Raw genomic sequence first — 14,651 nt, 5'->3', positions numbered from 1 at the left:
ATCATACCACATCATACCAAAACCTCTGGGACACAGGAAAGGCCGCGCTCAGAGGTCAATTTATACCAATAGATGCACATATCAAAAAAGAAGGAACAAAATCAAAACATCAGCTACACAACTCAAACAAATACAAAGAGAACAGCAAAAAAAAGCTCACAGCCACCAGAAGAAAGGAAATAATAAAGATCACAGCAGAAATAAACAAAATACAGAATAGAAAAATAGAAAGAATCAACAAAACCAAAAGTTGGTTCTTTGAAAAGATCAACAAAATCGACAAACCACTGGCTTAATTGACAAAAGAAAAACCAGAGAGGATGCAAATAACCCAAATAAGAAATAAAATGGGGGACATTACAACATACCCAACTGAAATAAAAAGGATCGTAACACAGTTTTATGAAAAACTACACTCCAACAAATTTGAAAACCTAGAAGAAATGGACAAATTTCTAGAAACACACTACCTACCCAAACTAACACAAAATGATGCTGAAAATCTGAACAGCCCTGTAACAAGAGATTGAAAAGGTAATAATAATTAAAATAAATAAATAAATAAACCTCCCAACAACAACAAAAAAGCCCTGGCTCAGATGGCTTCACTGGAGAATTCTACAAAGCATTCAGAGAAGAGCTTATTCCAGAACTACTCAAACTATTTCAGAAGAAAAGGAAGCAATACTTCCAAATTCATTCCATGAAGCCAGTATAACCCTGATGCCAAAATCAGGCAAAGATACCAGAAAAAAAAGAAAATTACAGACCGTTATCTCTGGAATATAGATGCAAAATTTCTCAATAAAATTCTAGTTAATAGAATTTGGCATCATATCAAAAAAATAATACCCAACGACCAAGTAGGATTCATACCAGGTATGCAAAGATGGTTCAACATTAGAAAATCAATCAACATAATCCGCCACATAAATAAAAGGAAAGAAAAGAATCACATGATCATCTCGATGGATGCAGAAAAGGCATTTGACAAAGTCCAACACACATTCCTGACAAAAATTCTCAATAAAATAGGCATAGAAGGAAAATTTCTCAACATAATAAAGGGCATCTACACAAAACCAACAGCCAACATCATTCTTAATGGAGAGAGGCTGAAAACATGCCCTTTGAGAACAGGAACAATACAAGGATGCCCTTTATCACCACTCCTATTTAACATTGTGCTGGAAGTCCTAGCTAGAGCAATAAAACAAGAAAAAGAAAGAAACGGCATCCAAATTGGTAATGAAGAAGTTAAACTGTCCCTATTTGTGGATGATCTTTTTTTTTTTTTTTTTTTATGATACTATACAAAGAACACCCAAAAGACTTCACGAGACAACTTCTGAAACAAACAAAGATTCAGCAGATTAGCAGGATACAAGATAAACATACAAAAATCAGTTGGATTCCTATACATCAATAAAGAGAATGATGAAAAGCAAATCAGGAAAACAATACCATTTATAATAGCCCCTAAAAAAATAAAATACTTAGGAATAAATCTAACCAGGAATGTAAAGGACCTATACAAAGAAAACTACAAAACACTACTGCAAAAAACCAAAGGAGTTCTACATAAATGGAGAAACATACCATGCTCATGGATTGGTACACTCAACTTTGTGAAAATGACAATTCTACCCAAAGCAATTTACAAATACAATGCAATTCTGATCTGAATACCAACAACATTCTTTAAAGAGGTGGAAAAACTAATCATTAACTTTATATGGAAAGTGAAGAAGCCCCAGATAAGTAAAGTACTACTGAAGAAGAATAATAAAGTAGGAGGACTCACACTACCTGACCTCAGAACCCACTATACAGCTACGGTAGTAGAAACAGCCTGGTACAGGTGCAATGACAGATACATTGACCAATGGAACAGAACTGAGAACCCAGATGTAAATCCATCCACCTACATTCACCTGATTTTTGACAAGGGCCCAAGGTCCATCAAATGGGGAAAAGAAAGTCTTTTTAATTAATGGTGCTGACAAAACTGGATGTTCATCTGCAAAAAAAGTGAAATGGGACCCCATACTTCACACCATACACAAAAACTAATTCAAAATGGATCAAAGATCTAAATATAAAGCCAAAAGCTATAAAGAACACAGAAGAAAAAATAGGATCAACACTAGAGGCCCTAATGCACGGCATTAACAGTACACAAACCATTACCAACAACACACAAACTCCAGAAGATAAGCTAGATAACTGAGATCTTCTAAAAATTAAACACGTATGCTCAGGTGGGCTCATCAAAAGACTTCGCCAAAAGAGTAAAAAGAGAACGTACAGACTGGGAAAAAACTTTAGGGTATTACAAATAAGACAAAAGTCTAATTTCTAAAATCTACAAGAAATCCAACACCTCTACAACAAAAAGACAAATAATCCACTTAAAAAATGGGCAAAGGAAATGAATACACGCTTCATCAAAGAAGACATTCAAGTAGCTAACAGACACGTGAGGAAATGCTTGGTATCACTAGCCATTAACCCAACCCATTGCTGTCAAGTTGATTCCAAATCACAGCGACCCTATAGGACAGAGTAGAACTGCCCCATAGAGTCTCCAAGGAGCACCCGGTGGATTCAAACTGCCAACCTTTTGGTTAGCAGCCATAACACTTAACCACTACACCACCAGGGTTTCCTTACTCTCCATTACAAACAAACAAACAAATCAGCTGCCGTTCAGTCAATTCTGACTCATAGCGACCCTATAGGACAGAGTAGAACTGTCCCATAGAGTTTCCAAGGAGTGCCTGGCAGATTCAAAGTGTCAACCCTTTGGTTAGCAGCCATAGCACTTAACCACTACGCCACCAGGGCTTCCCACTAGCCATTAGAGAAATGCAAATCAAAACCACAATAAGATATTATCTTACCCTGGCATTACTGGCATGAATCAAAAAAAAAACATGCAATAAATGTTGTAGAGGCTATAAGGAGATCGGAACTCTTATGCACTGATGGTGGGAATGCAAAATGGTATAACCATTCTGGAAAATGATATGGTGCTTCCTTAGAAAGCTAGAAATAGAAATACTATATGATCCAGCGATCCCACTCCTAGGACTATAAAAAAAGAAGGACTATATCCTAGAGTAATAAGAGTCATCACAGGAATAGACATATGCATACCCATGTTCACTGCAGCACTGTTCACAACAGCAAAAAGATGGAAACAACCTAGATGCCCATCAACAGATGAATGGATAAACAAACTATGGTACATATACACAATGGAGTACTATGCAATGATAAAGAACAATGATGAATCTGTGAAGCATCTCACAACATGGATGAATCTGAAGGGGATTATGCTAAGTGAAATAAGTCAATCACACAAGGACAAATACTGTATGAGGCCACTACTATAAAAACTCGTGAAAAGGTCTACACACAAACAGAAACAATCTTTGATGGTTAAGAGGGAGGAGAGGTGTGGGGATGGAAAAACAGCCAATAGATAAGTGGTAACTTTGGTGAAGGGTAAGACAGTACGCAATACTGGGGAATCCAGCACAACTTGTACAAGGCAAGGTCATGGAAGGTCCATAGACACATCTAAACTCCCTGAGGGACCAAACTACTGGACTGAGGGCTGTGGGGACATCTCAGGGAACATCTAGCTCAACTATCATAACATAGTTTATTAAGAAAATGTTCTACATTTTACTTTGGTGAGTAGCAGCTGCGGTCTTAACAGCCTGTGAGTGGCCATCTAAGATACTCCACTGGTCTCACCCCTTTGGAAGCAAGGGAGAATAAAGAAAAGTAAAGACACAAGGGAAAGATTAGTTCAAAGGACTAATGGACCACAACTACCAAAGCCTCCACCACACTGAGTCCATCACAACTAGGTGGTGCCTGGCTACCACCATTGACTGCTCTGACAGGGATCACAATAGAGGGTCCTAGATAGAGGTGGAGAAAAATGTAGAACAAAACTGTAACTCACAAAAAAAGACCAGACTTCCTGGCCTGGGAAAGACTGGAGAAACCTCAAGAGTATGGCCCCCAGACACCGGTTTAGCTTAGTAATGAAGTCACTCCTGAGGCTCAACCTTTAGCTGAAGATTAGACAGGCCCATAAAACAAAATGAGGCTAAAAGGGCATACCAGACCAAGGGCAAGGACTAGAAGGCAGGGGGGACAGGAAAGCTGGTAACAGGGAACCTAAGGTCGAGAAGGGAGACTGTTGACCTTGTTAACCAATGTCATAAAACAATACGTGTACTAACTGTTTAATGAGAAGCTAGTTTGTTCAGTAAACCTTCATCTAAAGTAGAATTAAAAAAAAAAAAAGAATACAGCCTACGAAACCCTATGGGGCAGATCTACTCTGTCCTATAGAGTCTCAATGAGTTGGAATCGACTCAACGGCACACAACGGCAGCAATGATAAAAATGGGGAAGCTATTATTACATGGCACATATTTACAATTTATACATTTCTCAATAGAGAAAGACTGTACTATACTTGACTAAGACAAGCTCAGTGGAATCTACCACAAGAATCATTGGAAGTAACTGGCAATCAGGGTACTGACTCACCACTTATCTGTAAAAGAGATCATCATCCTTATCTCTAAATAGGGTTATAATGGGTTTGAGAAGCCCTTATTAATACCTTTTTGCCTTTTCCCATTCTCCAAAATTGAGAGAACACTGGAGACAGACAGATGGAGATCAAATACCACCTTTATTACTGATACGGCTATTGGAAACTATAGGATAGATGTGAGGGCCAGAGAGGCTTGCTAGCAATCTTTGCTCTCTCCCTCTCCAGGCTAAACTTTGAGACAGCATACTGACGAGAAGTGTTTTTTTAGGGAAGTCCACTTTCCTAAAGAGGCTGCTATTCTGTACATTTGCACATTTTGTACCCTATTTAAGAATGAGGGAGCTTAAAATGTTTATTGATTCTGACCAAAAATTAAAATCCAAATATTCTATAAGCATATGCTAGTTAATAATAACTTCTTTTCTTGTGTTAACCGAGTTTCAGCATTTATTTGAATATAAGGATGAAGTTACAAGCAAACTGTCAGAAAGAGAAAGAACCACATTTTCTAGCCATATGAATAGGAGTCTGGCACCATGAAAATAACTCTGATTTCATCACACAGTCGACACTGTAAAATTTAAGATAGCTTAGCCTGTCACAATTTTAATTCAAAGATTTTTAAGTGAATGTAAAGTATTTATTATTGGCTAGAATACTTTTTTTTTTTTTTTTTAGAATACTACACAAAGTATAAGGAAAGTCATGGCCCCAAAAGGCTATAAAAAAACCAAAATACAGATTTGCCATTGACCCCACAAGGAATGTAAGAGTCCAAGGAGTTGTTAGACAAAATACAAACATTGTGTGGGGACCTACTAATGAAAGATATTTCAATGAAATCTTTTTTCCTACATCTACCAACCTATCTCCTCTAAAAAGATGTAATGTACAAATTAGAATTCTATTTTTTTATTCAATAAATACTGAAGTGTCTACTAGGTGCCTAAATAAGAAGTAAATAAATAAGAAAGATGCCATCTTTCCTAAAAATAAGCCAACAATAATTTGCCCAAGGTCATAACGCCAGGAAGTGGCCTGATCAAGTTTTAAAATTCATCGATTATTCCAATTATAGAGTTTAGTGCGTAATGGAGCTAACTATCTTAGAGCTGGCAGATAAAAAGATTAAAAAGGTACCTGGCTTCTAGTTAACACACAATCTTCTATATTAGTTGTTGCTAATTCTTACCCTTTGCTCTCTCCTTAACTCAGTCTAACCAGACTGTTGATCACGTAACACCACTGAAACAGCTCTTGCTGAGGTAGCCAACTGACATCCATACTAGTAAACCCAACAGTCAATTCTCAGATCTCATCTTATTTGGATTATTAACAGTACTTAACCCCACTTTCTCCTCTTTGAAATATGTTCTGCACTTAACTTGAAGGAGACTACCCTTTCTTGCTTTGCCTCCTACCTTACTGGCTGCTCCTTCTCCATCTCCTTTGCTGGTTCCTCCTCATCCCAAGGCTTAGTCCCCAGATCTCTTTCTTCTCTTTTTACATTCACTGCCTTGGTGAGCTCATCCAGTTTTGTGGCTTCAAATTCTGCCAAAATTCAAAATTTGCCAAGGACTTCCAAATTTAGTTCTACAGCCCAAACCTTTCTACCTTCTCCTTGTAATTCCAGACTTGTATAAATAATTGCCTATACTAGCTCCACTTGAACGTTTAACAGATACTCGAAATGTTTTGCAAGACCAAAATCTAATTCCTGATTTCCCCCCTACCAAGCCCGCTCCTATTCTAGGCTCCCATATCTAATTAAGTTGCAACTGCACTCTTCCAGTTATTGAGGCTAAAATCTTTAAATTAGCTCAATTCCTCTTTGTCTTTCACATCCCACATTCAAATCACCAGTAAAATTTTGTCATCTTTCTGTTTAAATTAAATTCAGAATCTCACCTCTTTTATACTACCTCCATGGCTACCACCCAGATCCAAACCACAATTACCTCACTCCCTAATGACTTAGACCATCCTTAATACAACCAAGTGAACATTTTGAAATTTATATCAAATCATGTCCCTCTTCAGACTGAATAACTGCCCAGAGTCCTATGGGAACCATGGTCTCAGGAAACATCTAGCTCAACTGACATAACAGTTTATAAAGAAAATGTTCTACATTCTACTTTGGTGGGTAGTGTCTAGGAACTTAAAAGCTTGTGAGCAACCATCTAAGATGCTCCACTGGTCTTACCCCATCTGGAGCAAGGGAGAGTGAAGAAAACCAAAGACACAAGGGAAATATTAGTTCCAATGACTAACAGACCACAAATACTACAGCCTCCACCAGACTAAGTTTAGCACAACTAGATGTTGCCCGGCTACCACCACTGACTGCTCTGGCAGGAATCACAACACAGGGTCCTGGACAGAGCTGGAGAAAAATGTAGAACAAAACTGTAACTCACCAAAAAAAAAAAAAAAAAACAGACTTAGTGGCCTGACAGAGACTGGAGAAACCTCAAGAGTATGGCCCCCAGACACCCTTTTAGCTCAGTAATGAAGTCACTCCTGAGGTTCACCCTTCAGGCAAAGATTAGTCAGGCCCATAAAACAAAAGGAGACTAAAGGGGCACAACAGCCCAGGGGCAAGAATAAGAAGGCAGGAGGGGACAGGAAAGATGGTAACAGGGTACCCAAGGTCGAGAAGGGGAGAGTGTTGACATGTTGTAGGGTTGGCAACCAATGTTATAAACCAATATGTATACTGTTTAATGAGAAGCTAGTTTGTTCTGTAAACCCCCATCAAAAGCACAGTTAAAAAAAGAAAAAAGACACAGGTTCAATTAAAATAAAAAAAAAAAAGTCATGTCTCTCTTCTGTTCAAACACCAGCACACCCCAGACCTCCAGTTTACTTGTAAGTAAAAGACAAAGTCTTTGCAATAGCCTACAAAGCCCCACATTATCTGCCCCTGGCCCCCTTAGAACTCTGATCACATTTCCTACCACTGTCCTCACTCACTCTGCTCCAGCCATACTGAGCGCCTTGCTATTCCTTAAACGCTAATGAAGGTGCTATCTTAGGGCCTTTGCACTTATTGCCTGCTCTTCTTTGATTGCTCCTCCACCAGTTATCCACATGGCTCAATCCCTTACTTAGTTCCTTCAGAGGCCTTCTCTAATCATCTGACTTTTATCTTTACTTGTTTGTTTGCTTACTGTTTCCCTCTACTAGAATGTAAGCTTTATGAGGCTAAGAGTTTTGTTTTATATAGTGGTCAATTCTCAGTGCTTAAAATCTAGGACACACCAAATAAATCTCTGCTGAATGAACAAATCAAAATTAACTAGTGCACAGAACCAGGTCACCACTCTGCGTAGCCTACCTCCTTTGTCCTGGACCCTCATGGACCCAGTTAGTCACCAAGAGACTGCTTGGCTCTGGCTTGAAAAGTATACAGTAAGAATCTAGCCTGCATGGCTTAAAGAGGTTGCTCAAGGCCACATAACTAAGTAACATCGCATTTGTGCAGTTCTGACTGCGAACGCTATTGTGTGGATTGGTTCCAAGTGACTTACACAGTTGCCCTGAATCCAGCACCACATTATGACTGTCATGGGCCCTAGGCACTTTCGCCTTCCTGGGCCCCTTCATCCATAAAACAAATATTAAAAAGTATATTTTACAACTGCATTAGTATAAGGACTAATGTGATGCAAACAGTTAACGCACTCGGCTGCCAACCAAAAGACTGGAGAATAGAGTCCACACAGAAGCAACTCAGAAGAAAGGCCTAGAGATCTTCTGAAAAGTTAGCCACTGAAAACCCTCTGGAGCACATTTCTATTCTGACACATATGGGGTTGCCATGAGTCAAGGTCAACTGCATGGCAATTTTTTTTTTTTTTGGTTTAGGCACTTTTGCTTTCCTGGACCCCTTCATCCACAAAGTAAATATTAAAAAGGGTATTTTATGACTGCACTGGTATAAAAAAAAAAGTAATCCAGACTGAATTATTCATTATTATTAATTTTTATTTTAAAATAAATTAAAACATTTTAACGGGTCCCTAAAGTACTGCAGCCCTGGACATTATGTCCACTGTGCCCAATGGAGAAGTCACACCTGCCTGGATGCAGATGAAAGTGTGGATGCCAACAGGGAGGAGAACAGGTGTCATCTAGGGACAGGAGGAGTAGTTGAAGTCAGTTTTTTGATGAGAAGAGATGCTACTTCTCTTGCACTTTTCCAAATTGCAGAGCATTATGGATTGAATTATGTCCCTCCCAAAATATGTGTCCAACTTGGCTATGCCATGATTTCCAATATTATGTGGTTGTCCTCCATTTTGTGATCTGATGTAATTTCCCCATGAGTTCCCTGTGGTTAATGGGGCAAGATTAGGTTGTTATGTTAAAGGGAATTAGGGTGGGATGCATCACCCTTACTGAGGTCACAGCCCTGATCCAAGGTAAGGGGAATTTCCCTGGGGTATGGCCTGCATCACTTTTTATCTTACAAGAGATAAAAGAAGAAGCAGAGAGAAGGGACTTTATACCACCAAGAAAGAAGTGCAGGAGCAGAGTGCTTCCTTTGAACCTATGGTCCCTGTGCTGAGAAGCTCCTAAATCAGGGGAAGATTGACGGCAAGGACCTTGGACCTTTCCCCAGAACCAACAGAGACAGAAAGCCTTCCCTGGAAGCTGGCACCCTGAATTCCGACTTCTAGCCTCCTAGACTGTGAGAGAATAAATTACTGTTTGTTAAAGCCAAAAAAAAAAAAAAAAATCTAGCCTCCATGAACTACCACCTTTGCCAGGAGACCACGAGAACTGGGTGGTGCACGGCTACCATTACTGAGCATTTTGATCAAAGATTCTATAGACGAATCATGATCAAAAGGGGGAAAATTCAGAGCAGAATTTCAAATTATCATGGACTCCAGACTTCTAGAGCCATGGAGGCTGGATAAACCCCTGAAACTATTGCCCTAAAATAATCTTTAGACCTTAAAGCAAAAATATCCCCTGAAGTCTTCAAACCAAACAACAGTTTAGCTTAACTAATAAAAAATGTCTGCCTTGAGCATTACAGGAACAACGACTCAAAAGATTAGATAGGAACTTCAGGGGGCAGTGAGTTTATGTTAATGGGGGAGGAACAACTCAGAAAAGGAGGTTGAGAATGGTGGGACTGACTTGAAGAATGTAATCAATGTCACTGAATCATACATGTAGAAACAGCTGAACTGGTGTATGTTTTGCTGTGTGTAATCTCAACAACAACAAATAAATAAATAAATAAGAATCTAAGACGGCTGCAGTTGTCTGTATGTGTCAGAATTAACTCAACGGCAACAGGGTTTGTGGTTAAAAGTTTTCCTAGCAAGTTAAGATTCAACGTAAAGAGCTTGTTACAATCAGTGATTCTGCTTAGACAGAAAAAGATTTCTTCTGGCATTCTTTTCAATTTCAACACAGTTGGGTAAATACATACAGATTAAAACATTTTTTCTGGATCTTTCTCTTTCTCTTCAAATTCTGCCTCAATATTGATTCTTCTCAATTATCTACACTTCAGTATTTTCCATTCATTGCCCATACAGTTGTGTTCTGGTTTGCCACACTGCCTAATTAACTCTGTAAATTAAGTTCCATGAAATTATAAATGAAAATTCTGTGAGAGTTCACATGCAAAAACAGATTACGTAATCTAAATTTTAAACTACTGCAGGCCCATTTACTTAGATGATTTCACTTTCTATATTCTCTTAAAGGGGCTTAATTTTCCATGAATAGCTGGAAGGCATCTTCAAGATCTTCCCGTAGGTTATGTATAAAACTAGCTAGCTACAGAATTCAATCAATGATAATTGTAAACGATTATTCTCAATACTAAAGGCATTCTTGAAAGTTAGTCTTTACAGTCACAGTTTCACAAATTATTTTTATGCATATTACATGATCACTTACTTTGAAAATGAGGTATATTTTTTCTTTATGAGCAGGAAATGGCATCGGGTGACAGATCACAAACACACTTTCATTACATAATTGTATGAACGTGAAAATTTTAAATGTGAAATGCTTGTATTTTATAACTCTTACAAAAATCAAAATTGTTAAATTCATTGTGTTATAGCAACATAGCAATTTTATAGTCAAATAATGGAATGAAAATAGAATGTTTGGAGATTAAATTTCCATTTAGTGCAAGTTCACACAAATATATAATAACCTATGGAGGGGAATGTATATTTCATATCGAGGCATGTGGACTGTGCCTTTACTGACAATTGCTAATAACCTTAGTGTTTTTTTTCTTTTTACCCCCATAACTGTCCAAAGCATTCTATGAAGAGCTCGATCAGATCATGTGAAATACTAAACCTTTCACTCCATAATCCTAAAGTCAGTGAAATGTCATCTTTTGCTTGGCATTTGGCTTCTGATAGAGACTATCTACCTCCACTCCCCACTCCGAACAATAAAAGTAAAAACCCAAGGAAAGAGAAAGAAAAGAATGATCCTGCCCCTGCTGGTTGGGCTTTTCTTCCTAAAGCACCACCAAGTACCTCTACTGCCCCGAAAACTTAACTGCTCCTTTGAGTTCCAGGACCAACCTGGGAGAAGCTTCAAGCGTCTCCAGATTTCCAAACCATGTTACGAATCCCTATTCAACAGGCTAGAAACATTACAAACTATAGCCCAAGAAAAGCTGCAACACAGATGCCGGCCAAAATGTATTCCTATCTTCCCGGAAGGGGAGAAACAAGTAAGCAGTTAAAATAAGAACATGCATAGGTGTCAATAGGAAGATGAAATTACGTTGGGGCACGGCTACCTTTCCCATATTCAGGGGGGTAGGAAAGGGTAGGTGTGAAGGCTCTACCCACACCACTCTTCCTTCTTCCTTCAGCGGGGCTGGGTGAAAAGGCATTTCTAAGAATGCCAGAGGAAAGAGAAGATACCAGCACCCCGGGCTGGTGGCACCATTCAGCTTGTCACTGAAACCGGAACTTGAAAGAGGGGAGGGTGGTCAGGGACTGGGGAAGGGCGGGCAATTCCTTTCGACGCTGGGGTTACGAGGAGTTCCTGGCGGCGGGCAGAGGAAGGCAGAGGGAGCCAAGAATGAGAAAGTCCTGACAAGCGTAGCTTCCAGGGGAGAAAGGGGGTCAAAGCCCGCCCCACCCTCTCCTTGCCGCCTGGACCCGCAGGTTTCGTCCTGGAGGCGCCAAGGCGCAGCCCCCGGGCGGTCCGGCAGGCCCCGCTTACCTGCTGCACCCCGAGAAACTGGTAGAAGTTGAGCTGCACCTCCTCCACCAAGTCAAACAACTCCAGGTCTCCGCTTTCCCAGCCTCGCGCCGGACGCCCAGCGGCCAGCAGTAGCAGCAGCAACAGCAGCGGCGGCTGTGGCAGCGGGAACCTCACGAGCCGGAACCGGCGGTGCTGAGGACGCCGGGCAAGCCGGGAGCAGAGAGCCGTCATCGCTCCGGGATCGGAAAGGTCACCCGCACCGCAGTGCCGTCGGCAGAGACCGGGGACGTGGCGGGCAGCGCGAGCTGTGGGGAACTGTGCCTGTCAGTCAGAAACCCAGCCGCACCGAAGCCGTCCTCCAGGAAGCCTGTCCCAGAGGGGACGGCAGGGTCGGCGGGAGCGGATGGACGAACGGACAGGCAGGAGGCAGCCGCCTCTGCCTTCCGCGGACCCTCACCTCCTGGCCTACGAACAGCTGGAGAGTCGGCGCCGGCGCCGAGGTTGCGGGGGGGGCGAGGCTTCCCTTCGCCTCAACCTATCCCAGTCTTCGCTTCCGGTGACATCACGTCTCCTAGCAACCGGGGAAGAGAGGACGGGACCGGAAGTAGAGAAGACCCAGCTCCCCAGATCTGGGCCTCAGGGAAGTGCCTCTTAGCTGCTCCAGCGCGTGCAGATGCTGAGCGAGCACACGTTTTCATAGAGATGTGGACAGTTACAGACATCACGCATCTACCTGGAACATCCCACGTATAGACTTAGTCTGAAATAGCTACCTTCTTACCCTGCTTCAGATATGTAAAGCTAAAGGCATATTTGAAAACTGATTTATTGATTATGGCCTCTGTTCCATACGTTTCATTCTTTTATCAGCAAAGATCTAGGAGGAGTCGAACCCAGGGCCTAAAAGGGGCAAATCTAGTGAGTAGTCTAGGGTATCCTTTTGAGAGTGGTGAAGCAGAAATGGAATGTGAACCAAGGCAAAAAGTATACTTCTAATTATGAATTAAGATTTACAGGCATAAGGATAAAATAGGCAGTCTGGTAGAATTAATAATGGCGACTCGATCAGTCTTAAGGAGCCCTGCTGGCACACTGGTTAAGAACTAGGATGCTAACTGATGTGTCAGAGGTCAAACCCACCAGTGGCTCTGCAGGAGAGAAAAGACCTGGCAATCTACTCCTGTAAAGATTAAACCAAAAAAGCAAACCCAGTGCCAACTAGTCTATTAGGACTCCCAGCAACCGTATAGCACAGAATAGAACTGCCCCATAGGATTTCCAAGAAGCAGCTGGTGGATTCCAACTGTTGACTTTTTGGTTTGAAGCCCAGCTCTTCACCACTGCGCCACCAGGGTTCCCCTGTAAAGATGACAACCTAGAAAACCCTATGGGGCAGTTCTAGTCTGTCCTATAGGGTTGCTATGAGTCGGAATCAACTCCATGGCACAAAATAACTAACAATCACAGTGTTACAAGAAGTATAGTTTATCCACCTTCTTCTTGTTAGTTGCCATAGGGTGATTTGGAGTCACGTAGACCCCATATGTGCACAGTAGAATTGCTCCATAGGGTTTTCTAAGCTGTAATCTTCATGGAAGGAAACAGATAACCAGGTCTTTCTCCCGCCTTGCCACTGCATGGGTCCAACACCGCCAGCCTTTCAGTTAGCAGTCATGTACTTAAACATTGTGCCAGCAGGACTCCTTTTTATCCACCTTAAGCCACCCCCAACTGGAGTTTCTTTCCTTTCCTAATTCAGGTCTCTTTTTTTAAAATTGTTTTATTGTGGTAAAAATATAGATAGCAACATTATGCTGAGTGAAATCAGCCATAAAAGGACAAATATTGTTATGATCCCACTTATATAAAATATCTAGAATGTATTTACAGAGATTAAAGTTTATTAACGGTTACCAGGGAAATGGCAAAGGAAAACCCAACACTTAGTGGACACTGAGCCTTTAAGAGTGATGGGAAATTTTGGAATAGTTAATGGTGATGGTTGAACAACATGACGACCATAGTTAATGTCACTGAACTATATGTATGAATTTGTTGAAATGACAAATGTTTTGATACCTATATATTTCCCACAATATAAAATATAGTGGAAAAATATATATAGCAAAATATTTGCCAGTTCTACATATTTCACATGTATGATTTAGTGACACTGGTTACATTCATCATATTGTGTAGCCATCACCACTATCCATCAACAGAAACTCATTGCCCCTAAGTAAGACTCCCTCTTTGCCTCTCCCTCCCCACCCCTGGTAATCACTAATAAGCTCTGGTCTCTGTACATTTGCCTATGTCATATAAATGGGATTATATAATGTTTGTCCTTTTGGGATGGGCTTATTTCACTCAGCATAATGTTTTCAAGATTCATCCACGTTGTAACATGTTTCAGAATTTTGCCCCTTTTTGTGGTTGAGTAATATTCCATGGTATGTATGTACCACATATTGTTTATCCATTCGTCTATTGATGGACATTTAGGTTTCTATCTTTTGGCTGTTGTGAACATTGCTGCAATAAACATTGGTGTACAAGTTTTCTGTTTGTGTTCTTGCTTTCAATTTTTTGGTTATATACCTAGGTCTGAGATTGCATGGGGTCTGTTTTTAAAGACATGTAAGCTAAAAACATCCTCTTTCTTTCCCACTAACATCTCATCTCTTAGTTTTACATTGCTTCTGCTCAGTCTCTTTTTAATTTTTTTTTCCTTCATTATTATTGCTTTCTCCTATGTAAATAGTGTCCTTTCTGGTTCCCTGCTGTTGAGATAGTCGTTGTTAGTTGCTCTCAAGTTGATTCCAACTCATGGCAACCCCAGCTGTGCAGAGTA

General features: G+C 40.5%; 1 protein-coding gene across 3 annotated transcripts in view; it reads right to left on the bottom strand.

The window, feature by feature from the left end:
* DNAJC1 (DnaJ heat shock protein family (Hsp40) member C1) overlaps positions 1–12,334 on the bottom strand; it is a 323,430-nt gene extending 311,096 nt beyond the window's left edge. For 2 of the 3 annotated variants that reach the window (XM_049881877.1, XM_049881878.1), the window contains exon 1: positions 11,816–12,334. In XM_049881877.1, coding sequence (XP_049737834.1) covers positions 11,816–12,028 — 213 coding nt within the window. In that variant the 5' untranslated portion in view covers positions 12,029–12,334. The remainder of the gene's footprint in view (positions 1–11,815) is intronic. The other variant, XM_049881879.1, reaches the window with a different exon arrangement.
* Positions 12,335–14,651: the final 2,317 nt, after the last annotated feature.

This window comes from Elephas maximus, chromosome 4 (assembly GCF_024166365.1).
Source record: "Elephas maximus indicus isolate mEleMax1 chromosome 4, mEleMax1 primary haplotype, whole genome shotgun sequence".
NCBI classification, from domain to species: domain Eukaryota; kingdom Metazoa; phylum Chordata; class Mammalia; order Proboscidea; family Elephantidae; genus Elephas; species Elephas maximus.
This window is presented reverse-complemented; position numbering and strand designations above follow the sequence as displayed.